Source organism: Channa argus, chromosome 21 (assembly GCF_033026475.1).
Source record: "Channa argus isolate prfri chromosome 21, Channa argus male v1.0, whole genome shotgun sequence".
In the NCBI taxonomy this organism is placed as follows: Eukaryota; Metazoa; Chordata; class Actinopteri; order Anabantiformes; family Channidae; genus Channa; species Channa argus.
Genome location: NC_090217.1, coordinates 1,576,043 through 1,601,047, shown reverse-complemented (window position 1 = coordinate 1,601,047; position 25,005 = coordinate 1,576,043). Strand labels below are relative to the sequence as shown.

Genomic DNA, 25,005 nt, shown 5'->3' with positions numbered 1-25,005 from the left:
TTGAAAAATCGTTTCGGATCATTTAAATAATATTCTGCTCAGCTGCAGGTTTGGCTGCACAATTTGACAAAATGACAAGTGCATCACCATAACAGGAGCTAACTGCTCCTGTCTGCGGTGGCAGGACAGACACAGCAGGAAATTAATTTACTGTTTTGCATGCTGGGACACCTGTAGTGGTCCATGTAAACTAATGCAGCCGCAGGAGACGAGCGATTCCTGACGTCAGGATCATCTGAAGATAGCGACGTCTCAGCAGCAGCAGGCACCTTGACCCGACTGGTGCAGAGCCCCTGTGAACAAACCAATGTGAGGTTGGTGAATCCTGGTTTATATTGCTTGGTGAATCAGTTTGGTTGAATGACTGACACCAGGAGGAGCCCTGGTGGGTCCAGACTTGTATGATGCCACCTGTTGCTTCACCGGGGGACTCCAGTGAAGTTCTAGAGTCATCTTAAGGAGAATTCAGTTAAAAAGCGGTTTTAGATTTCTGATAACATCACTGCACCTTCGTGCCCGTATTTTATGGCTGAACTTTTTTTCCTTCAACCTTTGCTTCTACAGGCCATGATGTTTTTTCCCCCTCCACTGTTATTCCAGTTAATAATTATGACAATGTGTCTAAAGTTCAGTGGTACAGATCCGGACATGTCAAGGACTTCGTTTAAAGATTAATGTCAGGCAGAGACGGGTGTTTTCTCTCCTGCTGAGATAAGAGTGAAATCCTGCTGATGCACAGAGCCAATTATTCCTCACACAGATACAGACGCGTCACAAAACCCGTCATCAGAATGAAATGGTTCGTCTTTGAAGTTTTACTTCAGTTCCTGGAAACATTAACCCAGTTTCTGCTTGTTTCCATCTCTACAACTGAAACAAATATGACCTTCATTCTTCATTTAACCCATCTTTGTGTCAAGTCCACAAAACTTAACGCTGCTACAGACAACAACTCAGTATCCTTAGTGTGCATCCGTCATCTGTGACTGTGTAACATGCCAACTCTGGACAGGTCTCCAGTCTGTCTCCGGGTCGGCAGACAGACAACACTTCAGAATCACATTCACACCTACAGACAATTTAGAGTCATCAATGAACCCAACATGCATGTGTTTGGACTGTGGGAGGAAACCCACACGGGAACATGCAAACTCTGCAGCCAGGGATGTGAACAGACTCCCTTCCAGCTGTGAGGCAGCAGCACTATGCTCTGCACCACTGCCTGCCTCTCTAAAGTCATTATTTCTACTATAGCTGTCAGCTTACAACCACAGCAAAATGTTGTGAAAATGCAGAAAATGTTTCAGTTCAAAGACATTTTTTCTTTTTCTTATTCTGGAATAAAATGTAGAAGATCTATATAGAGACATCCACCGAAACTGACAGAAAAAAACATTTTCCTTGCAAAGATTTGATAATCAAAACAATGGTCAGAAAATAGACTTCAAATACAGCACTGAGGTCTTGAAATGTCAGTGCCAGTCGGTCTTTGTGCTGGTTATGACACAAAGACCAACTGGCCCTGACAGATTTACAGCCTTTGTTCTTCACCAAATGCTTTTCATCCTTAAAAATGAGTAAGAAGCCAAGTCAGCTCTAGTTTATTAGTTTGACACAGACATGTTGCTTGTGCAGTTTTGGTCCTGATCATGTGACCAAACATGATCTTCTTTGATCAGCACGTTGATCAGAACTTTACGCACAAATACAAAGTATTAAATCCTTTCTGAATGTTGTGCCGACGGCACAACCAGCTTCACAATCCACTTCTCCAGATGATCCAAAACACAGCAGCATGTGTCACACTTGACTCCAATGAAACTGAAGCATAATTTGGTTATTACATTTTCCATAAATAGCTGCCTATTATTGTACTATACAGAACATGTGTCTTCCTCCTGACCGGGGGGCATTTGACAGAAACTAAACTGAAAGTCCAATCATGTCCTGTTGCAGCCGAAAAGGTTTTGTCCAGCACGTGACTGTGTGAGCTCCGAAGTGTTTCTATGAACGAGGCCTCGTGGACGTCCAACAGGAAACAACAGCATCCACCAGAAAACCAGGGGAACACTTACAGAAGTGTGTGTGTGTGTGTGTGTGTGTGTGTGTGTGTGTGTGTGTGTGTGTGTGTGTGTGTGTGTGTGTGTGTGTGTGTGTGTGTGTGTGTGTGTGTGTGTGTGTGTGTGTGTGTGTGTGTGTGTGTGTGTGTGTCACAGGAAATGAGGTAGTGGCTCACCGCAGATTTCAGTATGACTCAGACCACTGAATTCCGGTGAGGGAGGCTGGGATGGCTTCAAGTCATTTCGGAAATGTTGCATCATAAAATAACGCGGCCCCTGGCTGCTGCCGCTGCCCCTGTAATGACCCCTGTGAACTTATTTAAAGTTTAAACCGACACCAAACAAATATCGTTCATTAGTACCAGCTGAGGAAAACTGCAACAGGCTGAATCTGTGATGTCGGAGCAACAAATGCATCACGCTGCTCCTCTAGAGACTTAAAGATATTAATAAAATAGCTGTAGTACTTTACTAGTAATAGTAAAATGTGCTGAGTTAGAATCTGACTCAACAGATCAAAATACATTTACACACGTCCAAACAAATTTGACATGATTGCATTTGTGATGCGCACACTCTGGTCTGACCCCACAGGTTGGGGCCGTGTTAGATGTGTGTCTGCGAATGAAGGGACAAAGTTCTGTGTATTTGTCCGTTATTTCCTGGTTCTCCATCGATCTGTTAAGCAGAAGCTTCAAATCAGTTCTACACAACGAGTCACTCACGATCAGATTTTTAGTTGGTGCTGAACTTAAGTCTGGAACAACTGAATGTAACGCGTCACATCTTTATACTGTAATAAATGAAGGTGGTGGTCAACAGATGTACCCCACACACACACACACACACACACACACACACACAGCTCCAAAACATTTACTGATATTTGTGTAGTACATTTTTCACTCATGCTCTCATTTAGAATACTTTACATTTTTGTTCTCCTTGAGTTTCACTTTTCTGAATGACTCTCACACACCGTCTGTGCAGACTGAAAGATGCTAATCGGATTTTTCCTTTTCATGTCATTTGTTCATTTTTCCTCTGCAGCTCCCTCGGGTCATTCCATGGGAAAAGCTACTTCTCCTGCAGCTCTGGGAGAAATCCAGCTATTTTAGGAAAACACGTCACAGCATTGAGCTACGGCCCAGAAACTCTCCCTTATTTCCACCATCCAGCTTTTCTTTTCCCCTCTTTACTTGTTGCTCGGGAGCAGTGTTTACCCTCCACACAGACCTGCTGCTCTAAAACTCCACAGTTTAGCAGGAGGAAGCCGGAAGGACTAATTAAACTGCATTTCGGAGTTGTTGTTGTTGCTTGTCATGCACAGTGCAGCAGCCCGAGCAGAGGCATGACGGCTCTTGTAAGTCGTGCACAACTTGTGGAGCAGCCGAGCAGCGATCCGGGCTGTTGTGGAAACGTCAGCGAGGTTCGTTGCTGCAGCGCGACATTGCAGCGTCTTATTCCGTCGCTTTCATGCAACCTTCACGCGCGAGCCATGGATGGATAAAGGATGAGCAGGTGGAGGAAGACGAGCCCCTGAACCACAGGTATTCATTTAGGACCAGATCATGGTTGAGAAAAAGATGATTTGTGCATGAAAATCGCATGTTTTGCATGGAAGTTCACGTATTTAATCAGACATTCACGTCATTCATTTCTTGGTGCATGTCCACGTTTGCAAATTTCACGCCACAGTTCAGCATAAACAACCCGAGTGATAACCTTGAGCACGCGCCACACTGGAGACAACAGGCTCGTTACGCACGACACTTTGTGCTCGTGTTCAGTCCCGAATCTTTCCTCATGAAACTGAAATATGCTGCATGTTTGTGGCTAAATGTCTGGATCACATTGGTTCTGAGCGTCTGTGCGTGCATGTATGTTTTTATTTCCCCCTCAGTGAGAGCGCGCGCACACACGTCAGCTCGGGGAGGGCAAAGCCTGCTTCAAATGCAGTGAATGTGACAGCAGAGCCGACAGTCCAGACTATAGCAGCGCCTGGTCGGGGAAGGTGAGCGTGAGGAGGAGGAGAGAGGGGGGGGGGGCACAAAAATGCCAGCGGATCCAGCTCACCCGCAGACGTGACGCCGCCAAAAAGGAAAAGGACACGCAAAGACGCTCAGCTGGTTTCCAAGTGGGCGCGGAGGTGTTGAAAGAGCTCAGAGAGGACCGAGGTGCGGGACGCGTCGCCCTTGTCTGGGGGCGGGGGAAAGATGACAGTGGTGCCCGCAGACAACCTGGATGAGACTGTGGCACTGGCCGCGCTGTCAGCACAGGATGTGTACGACCCTCAGCGTGGCGAGAACCAGGAGTGCTGCGAGAGGGTGGTCATCAACATCTCCGGGCTGCGCTTCGAGACGCAGCTGAAGACGCTCGCGCAGTTCCCCTCCACTCTGCTGGGGGACCCGCGCAAGAGGATGCGCTTCTTCGACCCGCTGAGGAACGAGTACTTCTTCGACAGGAACAGACCCAGCTTCGATGCCATCCTCTACTACTACCAGTCCGGTGGGCGGCTCCGGAGACCAGTTAACGTGCCGGTGGACATTTTCATGGAGGAGATTAAATTTTACGAACTGGGGGAGGAGGTCATTGAGAATTTTAAGGAGGACGAGGGGTTTATTAAGGAGGAAGAGCGGCCGTTGCCCGAGAAAGAGTTCCAGCGGCAGGTTTGGCTCCTTTTCGAGTACCCGGAAAGCTCCGGACCCGCCAGGGGGATCGCCATAGTTTCCGTGCTAGTTATTCTCATCTCCATTGTGATTTTCTGCTTGGAGACTTTACCTGAGTTCAGGGAGGAACCCAGAGCGCTTGACGAGCTGCAGCTGGCGAATGGCACCGAGCGCGCAAAGGAGCCGAACCCCTTCACGGACCCGTTCTTCATCGTGGAGACGCTGTGCATCATCTGGTTCTCCTTCGAGCTGCTGGTCAGATTCCTGGCCTGCCCGAGCAAGCCCGCTTTCTTCAAGAACATCATGAACACCATCGACATCGTGGCCATCATGCCCTACTTCATCACGCTGGGGCTGGAGTTAGCGGAGCACCAGGGGAACGGACAGCAGGCCATGTCGCTGGCCATCCTCAGAGTCATCCGCCTGGTCCGGGTCTTCAGGATCTTTAAGCTCTCCAGACACTCCAAGGGGCTGCAGATCCTCGGGAAGACCCTGCAGGCCAGCATGAGGGAGTTGGGACTGCTTATTTTCTTCCTCTTCATCGGGGTCATCCTCTTCTCCAGCGCGGTGTATTTCGCAGAGACCGACGACCCCCATTCGGGCTTCAGCAGCATCCCGGACGCGTTCTGGTGGGCAGTGGTGTCCATGACCACCGTGGGCTACGGGGACATGTGTCCCGTCACCATCGGAGGGAAGATCGTGGGCTCCCTGTGCGCCATCGCCGGAGTGTTAACCATCGCACTCCCGGTGCCGGTCATCGTCTCCAACTTCAACTACTTCTACCACCGGGAGACAGAGCACGAGGAGCAGTTTCAGTACACGCACGTGACTTGCGGACAGCAACAACAGCCGTTTGGAGAGTTTAAGAAGAGCGACAGCAAACCGTCCCTGTCCAAGTCTGACTACCTGGACAGCGACGACGCGGACTCCATCAAATACACCAACTGCAGCCCGCACAAAGCCTACACCGGGAAACTCACTGAAGTGTGACTTTTCCACCCAAACGACGCGTCGGTGACGCGCGGAGGGAACGCACGGTGTCATTCCCAACATCCTGCGCTCTGCTTTCAGATTAGGCGGGGAGCTCCTCATTTGTGCCATCAAAGGGAACCGTACACAGTGGACGGATACCAGGATAATAAGAGAGATCACATGTATTCAATGAAATCGTCTTCCATTTCGCGCGTCATGGGTCTGGAAAGCTCACCAATGATCAGCCTATTGCAATTTATAGCACTTTATTTTTATTCCTATGAGGGGTTCTCTGGGTAATGACGTAATGTGTTGCCCCAGTGTTTACAGTGGCTTTTCTGTCTGTCTGAAGCAGAGACTCAACAAAGGACCAACTTCATCTAAATTTACTGACTGATGCAGGAGGCACGTGGTGGCTGTTGTTATGGTCGCATACACACGCGCGCACCTGTTCTTTCACCCTCATGCATTTTCCATTCAGACTGGATCAAATGATGAGCGAAGGCTGGAAGAATGAATTAGTCTAAAATGCAACAACTTCGACTCCAGATTGTAGTTTATTCTCTAGTCTGCAAAAAGGCGTCTGCGCAGGGAGCCTGTCAGACAAATGTCAGGGCATCGAACACAGAGAGCAGCGGGTCCAATCCTCCTCTGGAGCGAGTTGGTTGCAGCTTCAAAATCAGGTAAAGCTTTTCCAATACAAGAGCGCCCCCGTGTGGGCGAACAGAGACTCTGCCGCTTTTCACTGGATGCAGTTTCTATAGCAACCTTCCAGACGTTTCTGTATTGTCTGCCAAAGGAGTGAAAGGAGGCAGGCAGGCTGAAACTGAAGAGACGAGGCTCTGTGAGGCCAGAAAACCACCATGTTGTGGAAGCCTCCATGTTGTTTGACTTCAGCGGCTGAAACTAACGCAGCACATCTTTAGAGAGGACTTAGACCCACTGTAAAGTCAGTGTCCCGCTTCAGACGCAGACATCATGATCCATGTGAATGGTCCCACGCTGGCTGCAATTCATTTCACTGATGATATTGTAGCAGATTTGGTAACTACACCAAAGTAAAACTAAATGTCCATCACAGATTCACAGCTCTCATGTGATGCTGTTAAATTAAACATTTTCTAAAGCCATATTTAAGAGTTGATTAATAAAACAGATTTGACACTGATCTAATAAAGTGGCCGGTGAGTTTACACCTGTACAACTTAATCCAACCAAATTCTACTCTGTTAATTACTGAGGTCATAGTGGGCGGTGCCGTCGTACTGGAGTGATTTATAAGAAGTGGTTTAAAATGATTTAGAATTAATGATAATTTTTCACTGCTTTACAAGTCAGTTTCATATCTCATCAGAAGATAAAACATTTAATTCAACCAGTAAATGTAAAAAGTTACATTTCAACTTTTAAACTATTGCAAACATTTAAGAAAAAAAAAAAGATGTTTGTGTTAAAGTTCTAAATATTTAAATTCCACAAATTAAAGTTCAACATTGGAGGTTTAGTGGATTATGAAACAATTGGCTCTCGTTTGCTTCCATTGTGGGTTAAAGCAACAGCTGTCAGCCTCTAATATTTTTTTTTCATAACTCAGAGAAAACAAAATATGTCAGCACAACACTTTGGCACCTAAGCTCTAATGTTGCAAACACAGAAGACAAACCAGAGCAGAGACTAGAGTCTAACAACGTGTTTCCATAATTAACTAACAGCACCTTCCTCATCTGGACTCACCTGGACTGCAGGGACAGAGCATTCAGCCAAAGCTGATGGAAAAAAAAAAAAAAAAAAAGTGATTTATTTTTTTTTAACAAACTGATGGATTTAAAAACAGAGTCCAGCAGACGTTTTCATTGTGAAGGTCACATGGTCCCTGTCCTGTGGGGTTGGATTATTATCTGCCGGATGGAGTTTAACTACCGACTCGTCAACAAACAGACGATCGTTGGACCACAGCACAGCAGGGACAGTCCTAACTGAGGTGAGTCACACACGAACTCAATTCCACCCAGATTCTCAGAACATCGAGGGGACAGAGGGGAGCATGGAGAGAAAACCCTGCATGAAACAGAAAAGCTGTAAGTTTGTGACGCTTCATATCAGATTCCCCTCAGTCAGTTAGTGTGTTCAGCTTTGCAGTGGACGTTGAACGAGAAGTTGGAAGAATAAAGTCAATCACAGCTAGAAATGATTAGTGTTGGGACTGTCAGTTAATCTGCTCATTAATAATGGTTTGGTAAATGAGTTATGAGCTAATTACTTGTGGACAACAGTAAAGAACCTGCAACTACTTAAGAAGCTGAAACTGAGGTAGTTTCATCATCACGTCAGATGTGATGTGAGGACATTTGAGTATCTTAGCGAATTTAATGGAAAATCCCTCGTCTACTGTACTTACAAGCTGTTGCACCTGACTTTACATTCAAGATGAACTGGAGAGAAAATAGCACAAAGAAGTAGTTTAAACGCTACAATGTGTGGTGCAGGTTTTGCACATCTGAGAAAACAGAAATGTTTCATGTTTTAAATATTTTGAGTTAAGACCAATAAATCCTTGTTTCACAGTTTTGTTCACATCAAGTTTGATGAGCAGAGATGGAAAACTGTGTTGCTCACTTCACATGAGCACAAACTCCAGTAACGAACGAGTTTTCTCTCTGTCAGAGGAGCTGCTCATACGGACGCTTTAGGGGGACAATAATTGCGCTGACACGTTTACTCCTGACACATCAGAAGTCAGATGATAATGCGCCTGTGTGCAGACTGAGCTGTTCTGCCGTTGGCCTGCAGGTGGCAGCAGCTGCTCTCTGCAGATGTTAGGACAAAGCTGGATTCTGTTGGCTCAGATACTTTTCAGCTGCAGCTGGCTTAAAAAGGACTGAATGCAGAGAGATGATACAAAGCTTTGCTTTTAAAAGTTATTTTTAAATGTCTGTAAAATAATCTTACAGCTTTGACCCAATCAAAGCTTTAAAAGTTCTCAATAATTATTAAAAAAAAACAAAAACAAAACAGCAGTGAGGCAACATACGTTTTTTTTGTCATTAAACATATTTACAGTCACTTTCACAGTCCCACTTCTAAAGAATATGTCCAAAGGTAAGTGGACACTTCTGCCTGGTTATAAGAGCTCATGTGTTTGGATCCGTCACTCTTGGTGAAGATTTGAGCCCAGTGTTTTCCAGAGATTCACGAGATAGATTTGTGTTTGTAGTTTCATTGTGTGTTTAGGTTGATGAGGAATCTCTGTGGTTGGTTGTGGTGTGACTGTAAGCTACAGGAGTTGTATTCAAGTTATTCAATCTCCAGCTGAGGACAATGTTGAATGAGACAGTTTGCACGTGTGCACAGGAGATTCATGTAAAGTGAAGGTGCTGAGGTTTGGTTCCAACTGAGCAGAGTCAACGTGTGTTTATTAATTAGTTCTTATTTCATGTTGTGAATAATTTGGGGTTTGTCTTTATGCTGAGGTTCTACTGAACTAGTTTTGGATGAAGTCCAATCTAAAAAAAAACCCACCCATTTTACTTAAATGGGTCTCTATGAAGGACTCTCTCAGTTCTGAGTTTTTAGCTCCTGTCTCTTTGGGGTCCACTCTGTACTGATTGGCCAGCTTGATAAAGTCTGCCGGGGCACTGAGCAGAGCGATCGGCTGTGGTGGATGTGACTGTGTGCGTTGTGGCCATGTGAACCCAAAACAAAAGGTTTTCGGTAAGTTCTAGAAAAAGTCTGAGTGTTACTGAAAAGTCAAGTTAGTTTTTGTGTAGTTCAGCTCACATTGAATCTCTGGAGATCTTTAATATTGACACCCATCATCATTAGGTCTACGTTATAAAAGAATATATAAAAATGCTGAATATCCAGATCCAACATACCTCATCCGATATCAGTGTCAAACCTGTGACTGTGGCTCACAACTGTTTGACTATAGATTTACCTGTTTAGCTCAGTCTTAATTAACTTTATCCAATTAAAGATTTAGGGAAATTCAAAGCCAGTTTCCAGCAGACAAAGTTTACAACTTAAGTTATTTGAAACCATGTGACTTTGTCTTTACACATGTTTGTTTAACCTCGTCTGTAATTTACTGAACATCCTGGAGGAAGTTTATTTCAAGTTAAACCTCAGATTAACAGTCAGCCGACTCAGTAACCGACCTTCACTGCAGACCGACTGTGCTCCAAGATCCAATATAAATGAAAAAAGTTTAAACAGACCTGACTTTCGCATTTTTAGCAAAAAGCGATGAGAAAAGTTGCATCAGTTAGCACTGAATGACTTGTGGTAATTATCCAGGAAGGAGTCTTTTTGTGGACAGGCAGTGCATCTGTACATCAGTTTCCTACTAATCATATTTGTAGCTCAGGATTCATCCAGTCAGCTGCTTTGTTCTCAGTAGCGTGTTTGAAGGGGACGTGTAGGAACATAAATCACGTTTAGAGGGTGTTGTGTTGTATGAACCACGTTTACCATGTTACAATTACATAAGAAAGCGTCTCACACAACAAGCAGTACACTGACTGTGTCCCCCTGCCCAAGTGGAATTCTTACCAAAAAATTTTTAAATAAAACCCTCTTCCTGTCCCTCCTCAAACCCTGCACTCCCCCTCTGAACATATGCAGCCGGTGGTAAACAGGTTCCTCTTTGATGACTGTTGCTGTTAAGGGAAGATTTACGCTCTATTGTTAGTATCTTTGTCACTGCTGAGGGCATCTGTCCCCAGACACACCACCTACCTCCACCCAACCTACCCCACGCACCACTACATGAAAGACAAACAGGCACAGATGAAAACAGCAGCATAGTGGTAAAAGAGTGAGCGTCATCACATCCACTGTTTAGAATTCAAACTAAACACGAGGCCCCGAAATTCATCCTTTACTTTTAAAGAAGTTTCGTAAAACAACTTCAACTTGAAGCTTTAAAGCAACATAAAGGGGAGAAAAGTCCTAAAATTGCTGCTGATGATATGATAACAGCTCACATCAACACATCGGTCTCCCTGACAACTGAGCCTGAGGACCATGTGAAAATGTGTACAGTTCTAAAACAGGGCAGTGAGAGCTTGGGATCATTTTCTTATCCAATTGTGAAAAAAATAGGGAAAAAGAAAAAAAAAAGAAACATTTAAAAACTTCAGTATCTACACCACTTTATTACTTAATATTTATTTGTCTTTATTCAACCGTCTGTGCACCACATAAAGTCATCTTCCCCAGATGTTTAGGTGCTGCTGGGACCATCCAAACATGGAGGAAGACTTGTGGTTCTGTAATTCAGGAAGTGAAGCCCGAGCCATCACTGAGGGAGAACAAAACAAAAGATAAAATTAATCATCAGGTTAATTTTACGGCTTCAACTAATAACTGAAAATAAAACGAGTCTGCAGTCATTTTCTTTATGGCTCAGTTAGTCTTTAAAAGTCCAGAATCAAACAATGACTAATGACGATTAACAGGGAAAATAATCTACAGCTGATCAGTAATGAAATGATCTTCAGCTGCTGATTAAGTGAAAATCTGTAAGAACTGAAATGGACGAGCCGTGAACAGTAAGTAACATTCATCCATCAGCTTCAATCAGGTCAAAGGTCATCTGTATTTAAAGCCACTTCTGTCACCTAAAATTCATGAATTATAGCCACACGACCTTGACCTTCACAACATAAAGTCGACACCTCAGTCCGATTTATTGTCCTAATTATTGTCTGGAGGTTGTTGGTTTCAGCTGCTACAGTTGATCGACATTTATCATCTGAGACCTGAACATTAACAACAGAAGCTTCATCCTCAATCACATATGATTTGATCAGTGTGATCAAATCATAACTCATAGATGACAAATCCAATAGTTTGACAAAGACTGTCGTTTTGTTTTTAGTGCGGAAACTGAACTGAGTAGGAGGGTGAGGATCAGTGGGTAGAGCAGTTGTCAATGAACCAGAGGGCCGGTGATTTGATTCCCCATTTATTCCGACAACATGTCAGTGTCCATGGAAAAGACTGAAACCCAAGCTGCCCTTGTTTTTTCTGAATAGATTTAGACAAAAAGTGTAAAAATAAAAAGTTGGACTGTTTTATTACAGCTTTCAGGAGCAGCAGAACACAGGTTTGACTAAATTATACAATAATCCAGAAAAGCTTTTAGATCAGTAAATTTAAACAGCCGTTTTCTGCCGAGGCCTTTGATATTGATTGGAATTGTTTTGGTCCTGGAGAACAGTCTGCTTTAGTGGTTGCTGCATGGCAGATGTGCAGCCATGCTCAGAGGTGCCAGCTGATAATACCTCGTAGAGTGTGCTGGGGTGAAATGAAGCTCAACAGAATGCAGAAAGCTGTTGCACTGGGTTATTTTGCAAATGACATGCGGTTCACAGCTGGTCGGGCTGCTCCTGTTTATGGTCCAGCTCACCGGCTGATTGCTTGTCCCGTTTCACCTCATCACGTCCTGTCTAGAGAACGTGTACTTTACCGTCCGTGGCTGCAAATGATTCCTAGCTTTTTTGGATTTCTGAAAAACTGTCCCTGTTTGGACATTTCCAAAAACTGTCTGCAAAGACACATTTTAAAACCCAAACTGGGTCTTAATTGGATACATTTTCTTCTTCTCTTCCAGGTGAAAAATTATGACAACCAACCAACCACCATGCTACCGCTACCCTCCTCTTCCTCCTCGTTGTCGTCTTCCCTCCTGTGAGAAGGCTGACACACTAAACTGCAGATCAAAGCCCTGACACTCATAAGAGACATGGAGCAATGAGACACCTTTCCAGGACAAGAGGACATCCTGATTGAAGTTTGCACACAGCAAATTGTTACTTGAATCATCGTGCTACATATTTACAAGATGTCTGCTGGTTACGGGGAGTTACTTCAGATTCATGACTGCGTTTGATTTGGGAGACGCCTCCTCTTGCTCTAGAGACACTTGTAAGACCTGTCTGTATGTTGCATAATCATATTCAAACATAATTCTGCATGCTTGGAAAGTAGAGCATGCAACCAGAAGTTTGACCTGCGCAGAGGGACGACACGACTGGCACTGTTGATGTGAAAGAAGGGAACAACCACCACAACTCATCGATATCAAAGCTTGTGTAAATGATTCTGGTGGAATTAGTTGCTAAATCTCTATTTTTAATCATAGTGGATATGTTTTATATGCAGAGGAATTGGTTAACCTAATGAATTATGTGTAGATTTGTGACATTTTTGCTATGTGTTCGACTTGCATTTCATTTTTGCCTTGGTATAAACTAAGCAGCTCAAGCAGGCAGCTGTGACGTCTGTGTGCTCGGAAAAAACAAACAAAAATTAAAAAAAAAAAAAAAAAAAGGCAGAAAGTTTGTGCAAGTAACGCAAGGATTTAACATCTGGTTTTCTTTGTTTTTGGATTTTTGATCAGAATGCTGTAATATCTGTTATTTCAGTAACATCTACCTCAGTGTCCATGACAGAAGCTTTAACCCCCTCAGAACACTGTCATCACGTATCACACAGAGGACACCTGCATTATTGGCCTTTTAATTAAAAATAAGTGAAACAGCTCCTACGTGCAATTTTCCAAAGTGTGTGAGAGGAAGTGTGATTTCCTGACTTAAAGGGCAGTGACGTGATGCAGAGCGTTTCCTGGGGTGGTCAGTCTGGTTTATTTCTTTAAAACTGTCTTTGTCACAGCTAACGTCTTTACCAAAGTTTAAAGGAGATGATACATGTGGGTTCCACCACTACATCCAGGGTGGAAGGGAACAAAAAGGAACCAATTCACCTCCCAGCAACAGTGGATTGAAAAGAGAAATGTAAAACCGAGACACTTTGGTTGTCCAGTACACACAGGTAGCAGCAGTAAATAAGAAAATATGCCTTAATGGGTGATTACAAAGCTGGATTTACAGTACAGATGGTACAGTCTATGACAACTATGAAAACTGCTGACCATGCATAACCACAAACCCTCCATTCACACCAGACTGTTTAAGCTTTAAGGTGAGACCTACTGTTAGTTTGAGTCTCACCATTATATAATTGGCTACTTTTGAAGTGTCATGTACTGTAGTCCCTATAAATATCATGTACAAGTATTCTGACATCTCAGCTTCATGTCTGTGCATATACATGCAGTCATGTTCCTGCTTCTTTAAAATGGCCAAAGGAAAACAAAAGAAAATGGACACAATGTTTAATGCACAAGAAGCCACTAAAAAAGGTTTCAATCGTTTCTTCATGGAGCAGAAATGATTAAGAATTATTTTTACTTGAGAAAGGGGGATGCAACCTTAACCCTAATTCATTAAAATGACAAAGCACATTTAGCTGTAGCTGGTACATCACGAGAACAAAAATGGTCAAAAGTTTGCAAATGTTTCCCCCTAGAAAATTTTTTAAATATCTTAAATTAATTTCTTACGAAAAAACATTTACCAAATTTTGCTGTAGGTTGATGAAAAATACAAAATGTTTTAATCTTTTTGCAATTTTTGAATAAGGGGTAACAACATTTGCACGACTGTATTTGGAAACGTATTACATTAAATTTACATCAAAGCTATAATATGCAACTTAAGCTAGTGTTAGCATGAGGCTAGAAATTGCTCTGCTACAATCTGCTCCGCTGCACCACCTGCTCAGGTAGATCTATAAAGTTTGAAAACAGACGATGTCCTCAAACGTAGTAATCAAATTCAGATGCACCCATTTTATCCAACGGGAGTCTCCTGTATGAAACTTCTAGGAGCAGATCTCATTCTGCACAGTGTTGTTCTTTGACCCTGATTTACTGTAAAAAGCTTTAAGTAGAAGCCTGTATTATAGAAATGATACAAAAGAAATCAAATATCATGGTAGAAAATACCCACTTTTAAATTTGAATGCAATACCTTGTATGATAAAAACCATTTCTGGCATAAAAAAAAAAATGTAAATAAAACAGCAGATATGATTATTGTATTTGAGGATCTTGTGCCTTCTGCCTTCATACGCACACATTACATGTATCAGGAGGCTTCTGCAGTGATCAGCAATAATTATTTCCTCTTGTTTTGCCTAGTTTTACATAAAGCCAAACACATTCTGGACTTATGTCTTATTATACGCGCGAGTGGCTCAGAATCAGCTTTATTGGACAAATGTGCCGACACACATAAGGCATTAACTTCTAGTGCTCGAAAGCTCTTGAGGACGTGTCCACACAGAGTAAACAAAGACAATATAACGATGACAATTACAGACATAAAATAATAACAAAAGCTACAGACAACATAAAAATGACCTGAGGAAGATGGAAGTCTGTCAGTTTGCATCATTAAATGTCTGCTTTGCTAAGATGTAAAAAGAGCCAAGGGAGACGTCTGAGAACGGCACTGATGAGCTGCATGTGGAATAATAATCATTTTAACTGCAAGACTTTCAGATTTCAACATATTCCACACATTTATCACTTGATATTCAGATATATCATCCATCATCACATGTTTAAGGACACTGTCATGCTTTATCATCACAGTTCAGTTCACGTGTCATTTTCATGCAAACATAAGAAAAAGCAATAGTGAGTGAGATTCCTGGGCCCTGGGAACCTCAGTGTGACAGCTAAATGTTTTCTGTGCATCTTTCTGTTTCTTATTTGCAGTTATCGTTTATGCCATGTCTATCGTTAATTGTGAATTATTTTTGATAAAATAAATCTTTGCGTTTCAGACGGTTGCACATGCAGATGTATCGTTTTCTGTTTTGTGTGTTTGTGCCATAAACATCTCCACAAAATAACTACATAGATACGAAGTGTCTGAAAGTATGTTTCTGGTGTGTATTGTAGTAACAAAGCCAATAACATCTAAATTTAAAAATCAATTTACATTGATTTTTGTAATTAATTGGTGGATGAATTGGTAATTATCCTATTAAACAGCACACAGATTCACCACCTTTATGTTGAATGTCAGATGCACATTCTGAAAGTCATATTTTAAATTTTCTCCTCAGTTTAACAATCTATGCACAACGGTTATTAATAACAGCTTTTTTAAACTAACCTTTTCAATCTACTAGATCCTACAACAAATGGACATGATTTTTAAGAGGGTTTAACATAAACCAAAAATCTTGTCATAATACCTAGATATAAATTCATATGTGCAAGTTGGCACAGACGTCAAGGGATTTTGGTTTGAGCATTCACAGTCGATTCAGATAACTTCTACATTTTCTATGGATCAGCTTATTATACAGAAAACATACAGCAACCGCACAAGCACTGCAGGAGAACTAAAGAATTTTCAAACCCAGTTAGTTTAAGAAGCAGGTAAAATATAACAACACCCTCATGGCAACAAGAAAGGTTGAATTGTTTCATGCCCAGAACAGGGTATTTGGTTACAAAAAGACGACAATACTAATGTCAAGTGATGACAGTGTGACTGTATGTGTATGATGAGATGCCAAAATAATCACTGTGGGAACATGAGAAAACAAAATACCTAAAATGATTCAGCCTCAACCACAGCATCCTTCACCTCACTAGAAAGCACGTGGAAGGAATATGTTGATCCCCGACTACTGAAACCAAATGTACAGCCTTGTATTTCTTAGTAAAATAAGTGTTAACATGCAAATCACAAGGTTTTTTGTGTCTTTTAGAGTAGCAGTGTTGTGAAATAATCCAGAGGTTAAACGACAAATAACCTGCAAACAGAAAACCAGCAGACATCACTTAGAAACATTAGTCATCTTATTTATCAATAAGCAATAATGCACGAAAAATACCGAAAAGTATCATGAGCAAATGTGACCTGTCTGTTCTCATCTGTGCAGTATTTGTTGATGTAGTGCCTTAATCATGTTCTGGTTTAGTTATAGTTCCTGATAAATGCATCTGATGATGAAAATGTGTATTTATATGAGCACAGGGATGAAATCAACTGGTTCCACAAAGAAAAAAAGTTGTCAATGAATGTACAGTAAATTGTCTGCTTGGTGTTTGAGAAAAATATAAAAAGGCAAAGAGAAATCCCTGAAGGTTTCTACAGAAGTTCAGAGCAGCTACTTAGATAATAAATATGTCAGGTATCTACAGTTAAAGCATTAAAAAGTCAAATAAATAACAATAGTACCAACTTGTGAAAGTTTTTTGGATAACTTGAAAATTTCCCCTCAGAAAATACTGCAAGTTGTAAATAAATTGTGAGACTGGGATGACAAACCTAAGACTGCTGGCGACCATGTTGGCTCTGAACTTCTGTAGTTAGTCTTTTATTGTTCATTTTGTAGAATACTGAACAGCGCAGTTTTACCCTCAGCCCACGACAGGAAAACTGTTCATTAAACCATGACTTTGGGCCAGTCTTCAGTTTTCTGCATCCCCCATACTTCTGCCTTATTACATAATCCTTAATATTTACAGTGTATTTTCTCCACCAGTGTTTAGACACATCCGTTTTATTTCAGTGGGTGTTTGAATGTGACTGATGTTTTAACAATAAGCACATTTTGAATAGCACAAACCTTAAAACTGACATCAAATCAAGTGCAAGTAAAAATTTTTAATTTCATTCTAAGCAGATAATGCAAATTTAATAAAGAATGAAACTGATGATCGTGAATAAGAAATTGTGGCACCTGAGTGGCCTCTGGTCAAAGAGGTTCACCTTGAGATTACAGCTCTGGAGAAATAAGGATTAGTAATAGAAAATTTAAATGACAGACTTTTCATGACATATGTAGTGAAAATAAGAAATTATTTATTTGAAATGTTTTTCCAAAGTAATTTGTATGTAAACTACAATTTCTCATAACTAAATCACACAATTTAAAAAGTGGAAATAGCCGTGGTCATTTAAAAAAAAAAAAAAAAAAAAAAAAAAAAAAAAAAAACCACCATCAAGGTACAATAAAATTGTAATGTGCATCTTATTGTAAACGCAAAACGTTACACATATCTGGGTTTAACTGACATTTTGGAGTCGGATGATAAACGAGTAACCTTCAAATCTAACTACAGTAGTTTGGTTTGTGACATTTCCCCCCCCAACTTTTGGACTTCAGTTTGAAACAGAAACAAATCATTTTCTTCTTTTAAACAATTCTGTAAGTGAGTAAGAAGAGAGAGAGAATGACCACAAAAAAAAAAGGGTAAAAAAAAAAATAGCATGAGTTGATTAAATGCAATTTGTCTTTGTGTGTTTGAGCTCAGTCCCTTGTTCAGTCACTGAACTGTGTTTGCCTCATGGTGTTTTCCTGCTTCTGCAAACCGCTGATCCAACAATGATGAAAAAAAACAAGCCTGTCTGCAAAACCTCAACTTGTGTCGTCAGTGTTGCAAAATTGAAATAATAGATTTTATTTTTGTTAACTTCTAGTATCTATGTGTGTCACTGTGTGGCAGGTATAATGTTAAGTAAGAGAAAACCTAAATATTGTAATAGACGTTTGACTTTGGATGGAATCACTCTGAAAACTAGCTGTTTACTGTGGCCTTTTCTTTTTCATTAATGTAATGCAACAGTGTAAAGGATTTGTATGATATGACATACTGTGTATTAAAGTTAACAAGGCTTTATGTTTCTAACACTTGTGTTTAATAAATGAATGAACAGTGCTGTACATCGTGCTTCTTTCACACACAGTATGTGCAGGTTCTCAGTTTTTCACCAAGGACAAGTTTTAGTGGATGAGTTTTTTTTCCAGAAACTGGGGTTGAAGAATAGTTTCCCCAGTGGGACGAGGACGTGTTATAATATTCATGACTTCTTGACTCCGGTTTGCAGAGACACGTAGATGCAGCAGATAGTCGGTGCTCCTGCTACTCCAGCCGTCACAGGCCTCATTCAAAAATAATGACTGAGCAGCAGGGAAACTGATCCATTACAGGAGAAACCAAGCTGAGACTACAAATGGATCAACCGCAGCGGAGCTTGGACCATTAGTACTCCAACTGCTGAATCAGCAGTTTGCTGGCAAATTTCCTAGAGCCACTTGTTAATTCTCTTTCTGGTAATGAATCATGTTGAAGCTAAAATGGGTCATCTCACCTTGGTGTTACCCTAGGATGTCCTCCAGAGGCCATCATCATTCCCAACGTCCACCAACTTCAATACCACAGTGTTTCACTTGCAGCTCATTGTCCCAATTTTTTAAAATCAATCTGTTTTTGCCTGATTTCAGAAAAGAAAAGGACTCAGATGGAGAACAACGTAAACACAGTTCACCTTGTATTGCAGGTCTAGCAAACAAAGGCCTGGGCAAAATAGCTGGGCGGTGTTGAGATGGAACTTGGTTTTAAGGCAAAATCTGTAAGCCGCCATCAGGTTAGCAAGCACAGGTACAGATGCTGAAAAGCTACGACTGAGTAGCACTATGAACACCCAGATGGAAAAGCACAGGAAGCAGGTCGGTATTTACATCCAAGGGAAGAATAAGGTGAGCGTGTTGCAGGAGAATGAGGATTCTACAAATACAAATTAATTAATAAGCGCAGAAGAATGAGATATGATTGAAAAATGACTGATCAGCTATCGTCTAAAAATTTGTCACTTATTGAAAATCAGATACAAATGTAATTCACTCTATTGATATTTATTAATAAAGTTAACAGAAAAGTCTGCCCACACAGCACAAGCACATCTCAGCAAACTGCAAATGTGTTAAAAAAAATAAAAAATCTGGAACCAAACAAAGTCACTGCTCCCGTCAACACTGATGACCATGTGTGGAACAAACAGTGGATTCTTTGGCCTTTGCTTACTGTAATCAGCACCCTGTGCACTTTAACATGCTGTTACCTCAGCAACTGCTGGAAAATCCAACATTGCAGTTGCCGGTTACCAGTTAGTTAGAATCCAATAACTCCTCCATAAGTTCAGGTTCAACAACAGTTGGGAAAACACACTTATTTGCAATGAAAAAATGTGTCCACGAGCACGTCAAAGGCTTAGTGGACTTAAAATATAACTGAGCTTTACTCATGTCCCTCAATAAAAGCTAAGCTAACAAGCTGCTACAGCTCCATTCTGCCTTTGCCAGGTAGATCGATCCTTTGCTCTGCATTTTACAGTGGGTTCATTCACAGTTGAAGCCAAGTTCCTATTGAAGCTCTTGAAATTTATTCACTTTTCTTTTTAAAAAAAATCCCAAAAAGTAGGGTTTACTGTGCGTGTTGCTCATTTTTGACTGCGGTATCATTTGATCAGGATCCGTCTGAGAGACAGCAGGGCCGGCTGACAAACGAGCCCACTTTACTTTTATGCTTCTGAAACTCAGCTCCACTTTTCATGAATAATTTATCCGTACGAAGCGGTTTCACTTTTCCTCTCCTGTGTGGCGAGCACCAACAGGAAGGACAGGATGCAGAAAACGGTCTGAGTGTGGAAATAGGTCTGTTCATGCGACTGGAATCAGTGCAGAGGGCAGCTCAGTGAACCGTGTGACGCTGCTGTGGGGTTAGAAAGATGGAAGTGTCTACTGTCGTCCCTCTAGGAGGATATGTTGATGCTGTTAGCAGAAAGATTGAATTTTCTGCGTTGTTGACTTTCCATTAGGGAAGGGGTGGGGCCAGAAGGACGGCCAAGGGTGCTCCCCACCTGCCAGCTCAGAAGGTGACGGCAATTTATTACTGTTATGGACGGACTGTCCATAACAGTAATAAAAGTGGCAGCCACTGCAAAGGGATTGAAAACCACCACAGAGACTCAAAACAACCATACAAATGACCTCTTTGAGGGTGCGGGTCCAGTGTGGAGGGGCATAAAACCAAATAATGCAGAAATATTCAATTATGAATGGAATTTGCTGGTAGTACTGTAGGTTGCGTTGGTTACTGAGGATGAAGTGGATGCATTTCACCCTCTGGACACTGGACATCCGTAAACACGATGGTTGTTAACATATCGTGCTCCAGATAAACCCCTGGGCCAACTTTGCCATTTTTAGGATGTTTCTTTGACACAGAGTGCACACAACCCCTGATCAGGATCAGAGGAGAGTTCACCACAGGCCGTGTGTGGTCGGTCCGTGTAAGTGTGCTCGTTAGACGACTAATCTCCACAAACAGCCATTATGGTGCTTTACCATGTCCAGAAAGTTCTCTCATCTATCAAATCTCAGCTGGGATTAGCCAGTAATCCAAGGACATTCCCATCCATTTGAAGATAGCTCGTGACCACTCGTCATTAATCTGGGAATCATCAGTCACATTAGCCCGTCATCGCCCTTTTCCACCAGGGCTCGCGTTTGCTGTCTTTTACCTCAGATGAAGCATTTTGTTGGTCGACTGTGGGGACAGAAGTTCTTCGCAGAAGCAGAGGACAGTTGCCCATGAATTACTAATACTCAAACACAGCATTCCCTCTGTGTTATAGGAGATTCTTTAAAATTACTACTCATTTCACATGCAAGTAGTAGGATTATTTCAAATCACTTTGGCTTCTTTTTGTTTCAGATTCAATGAAAATGTTGTTAAATGACACCCTTTTTTGTGAAGTGTTGACCTAATTTTCTTCATGGCTGTTTTTATTTTAAATCCCAGATTTAGAGAAAAAAAAAAGCATTGAAGCGCCTTAATATTACTTTTATAATTGTTGCACCTCAGCTGCATTCTGCACTTCAAATGAAGTTCTACTGTTTGAGAGAGATCGTGAACATCTTTCTGCAGGCTGATGAGAACCAAGGTCAGCTCCTCTGAATAGAAAGTGTATGCATGTTTTAATTTTCATAATATTGTGGGAGTCAAGAAAGCAGCTCAATACATTTCTGCCTCTTCAGGCTCATGCACACATTTACAGAGCAGTGTTGGCTAATATCCTGCCTTGGCTTAATTGCAGAAGCTGTCATGCACTGATGAGTAAACTGCAGCGTTTTCTCATTACTGTGCACCACTAACCCCCCATCTAGATGTTAAATAGTGTAGACTGGCACGACCCTCAGCAGAAATAAACTGGAGAATCCCCTGAAAGATAAAGGAGCTCTCTTAAAATAGCTCTCACACACACGCACACAGAAAACCTATGGTGGCCGCATGCAGGGAAGCCCTGCACATCATTGTCAGGTGAAATATGAACAAGTGCAGGATAATTTAAAAAAAGGATTCAAACTACTCACACAGGATCCATGTGTTTAAATAGCAAACAAAGTGACATGTTAATCAGCTTTGGCTTCAGTTTAGAAGAAAAATTAAAGTTGCAGCTGAGGCTGCACTTTGAAATCAGAGAAACACAATTTCTTCTTTTCTAATTTGTCCTTCTCAAATAGCTGGAACATTTCTTGAGAATAAATAATCAAACGCAACAAGAACTTAATATACAATATAAATAGGAAAAGTATTAAAGGCTCAATGAAACCATGGTGTTCTACAATAACAGCTGTAGAGTTTGGGATTTTAGTTTCAAAGCCTGTTTGATTAGCATCTGTCCCACAGCATTGGGCTTAAAGTGCTCCACAAAAACAAGGTCAACAAAACTCAACTCATCAAAGCCACGTCCTAATATCGACATGGTAATTATTGTCACAGGTATTTCTCTGGGTTTTGTTAACCACACTTATGTTCTCTATAAGTGACGTCTTGTTTACAGTGTCATTGGTAACTAGTGAGGAAGCACAAGGCAACAGTCTGACCAATGAGGAAACGCTACATGCTCATGGGAGCTGTAGTGTCAGAAGTAGATTACAATTATTTCCTTTTGAGACCAAGTATTTATATAAAATAATTTAAACCTCCCAAAGGCGCCAGAGGAAGGGACTTTAACCCCCACTGCTGAAATCCAGCCACATTTGGTGGGTGGTAATGTCAAGCTCAATGTAAAATAAGCTGAAAACAAAAACTAGTGAGTCAAGGTTACCAAACCCCACGAGTACTAGACAAGTGGCTTCAGGCCTAGTTAACTGCAGTGGAGTGAGGCAAACAGTAAAATACAGGCTTGAGGCTTATTCAAGAAAGCCAAGCACAGGACAGGTAAAATTCAGTTATTGTTCATAAAAGTCTCTAAACTGTAAAGCAAAGATCCACAAACAGGCAGGCAAACTCCCAGTCAGTAAGCAAAGCAAGGGGTCAATCACAAAGCAGGGAGGGGGTAAACCAACCAGGCCAGATGCTAAATCCAGAAAACAAGCAAAGTATTTGAGCAGACTTACTTGTTGGATGTAAACCCGAAGTCAACACGGTGAGTGTCCAGGCTGGAAGGACAGATGGGCCACTGAAGAAGTCCTAAGACAATGCTTGATGAACTGTCTGTGTCTTCTCTTTTTCTTCTTGTTTTTTAGCGTTGGTTGATAACCAGTGTGGATCAGAGCTTATACCCAGTATCCCAACATTTAACTCACCTCCATCCTTCCGTTAGTATTGTTCCATCCTTCCGTTAGTATTGTTCCATCCTTCCGTTAGTATTGTTCCTCTTCCTACCACTGTGACTCCTTGTTAACCTGTTGACAGTGTGCCGGCTAAGACCCTATATAGTTTCCTTGATGAGCTGCAGCAAACCAGGTGTGGGTGAAATTAACTGCTGTGGGCGGAGCCAGTGGACCTGGAGGGAAAATAGAGAAAAAGAACTGTGACAGGTGTGTGTGTGTGTGTGTGTGTGTGTGTGTGTGTGTGTGTGTGTGTGTGTGTGTGTGTGTGTGTGTGTGTGTGTGTGTGTGTGTGTGTGTGTGTGTGTGTGTGTGTGTGTGTGTGTGTGTGTGTGTGTGTGTGTCCATGCTGACGTGCCATTTGTTACCCTGTATGTGTGTGAGGCAGCTGACTGACAGGAAAGAACTGGGACCAGATCAGCTCCAGGTGGAAATCAAAATCATTATCTTTGAACATTTTATTGTTATGTTCGGAATCAATGACTCTGCAAGTTGCCATTTTCTGTACAACGCCAATTCCACAAAAGTGGGAACCATGTGTAAAACATAAATAAAAACACAATGCAATGGTTTGCAAATCTTATCAAACCACATTTTATTCACAATAGAACACAAACATATCAGATGTTAAAACTGAGACATTTGCAGTAATTACTTTTCCAGCCTTTTGTTGCCCCGTTCCAACTTTTTTAAGTTGTGTTGCTGCCATCAAATTCGAAATTAGATATTTTTTTTCCATGAAATAATAAGATGTCTCAGTTTCATCATCTAATATTGATTGTTTATGTGCAATTGTGAATAAAATATGGGTTGATGACATTTGCAAATCATTGAATTCTGTTTTTATTTAGTTTTTCACACATCATCCCAACTTTTTACATTAGTATTCATTACCTTTGTTTTAGCAGAATGAAACTAAGTTTTATTATGTTTAGTGACATTGGTCATAGTGAACACTTTGACATAATTGGAGCCTGAAGAAAATATAACATGTGAGACGTTGTGCTACATAAAGTCACATGAGACAGAGGTTTCTTCTGAACTTCTCGTGCCACATACTACACACGACCCGAAGAAGACAGATATATTTTGCTACAATACAAACAACCCCACATGACCAGCAACTGGACGCCATCAATTGCAGCAGCACTCAAGGTGTCAACATAAACTCCCCCCACCGGCTACAGAGCAGAACTCCCACAATCCCACGCGCTCACAAGTCTCAGTCTCAGCGACCACTTCATTGCAATAGTCATTATTTCTAAGCTGAATTAAATTCATTATTCAAAAATTTCATGGCAGTAACATATGAAGGACTAAAGTCAGTGTGTACACGAAATGAGACTTTGCAGATGGTTTTGTCCAAAGTGACTTGGAAGTGAGGTGCACACCAAGTGAAAAGGCTCAATCAGCAAGAAGACATTGAAAGCAAAGTGCTATGAGAGGAAATGATTCACTTTGATTATAGGGAGTGAAGCTGCTGAGCATGTAGCGTTACAGTAGGCAGCTCTTTCTCTCTGGACTCCCACAGTTAGATGTTTACTAAAATTTTCCACTGAAAGCTTTTTTATTTCTGACCCTCATGATGTCACTATTTTTGTAGCCTTTACATCATCAGCAACTTTGCAATAGTCTCTTATCCCCCCCCCCGCATCCCTCGCTGGCTCTCCCATGATGTGACTCTAATAATAGCTCCCTGAAGTCGGGCCCCGGCAGCCCTCAAGGGCCGTGTGTTGGTCTTGAAGGGCACTGCATGAATTGGCTGTGCTCTTTTCGCTGCATGCTATGGGGCTTATAAATAGCACTGGAAAAAAAAAGGGTGGGGGGATCTGCATAGGCATTATATAAGCATCCGGTGCGTTTATGAATGGGGAGGGGTTGGTACATTCACAACTCTGGCTGCAGCTGCCGTTTTAAACACTCACTCACCCAGGGCGAACATGAATTTTCTATGAATAAGAGAGATGCAAATA

The 25,005-nt window shown here is 41.7% G+C and overlaps 1 protein-coding gene across 2 annotated transcripts; it reads left to right on the top strand.

Moving 5' to 3' along the window:
- The first annotated feature begins 3,279 nt into the window (after positions 1-3,279).
- On the top strand, positions 3,280-18,293 carry LOC137106675 (shaker-related potassium channel tsha2-like). Of its 2 annotated transcripts, XM_067490326.1 has the most exons (3): positions 3,280-3,610; positions 3,964-7,682; positions 12,318-18,293. In XM_067490326.1, exon 2 carries the CDS (start codon positions 4,277-4,279, stop codon positions 5,717-5,719), a length of 1,443 nt encoding a protein of 480 aa, XP_067346427.1. In that variant the 5' UTR covers positions 3,280-3,610; positions 3,964-4,276; the 3' UTR covers positions 5,720-7,682; positions 12,318-18,293. The 2 variants fall into 2 exon arrangements, with proteins under 2 accessions (XP_067346427.1, XP_067346428.1); XM_067490327.1 differs by lacking the exon at positions 3,280-3,610 and having other exon boundaries at positions 3,693-7,682.
- The last annotated feature ends 6,712 nt before the right edge of the window (positions 18,294-25,005 follow it).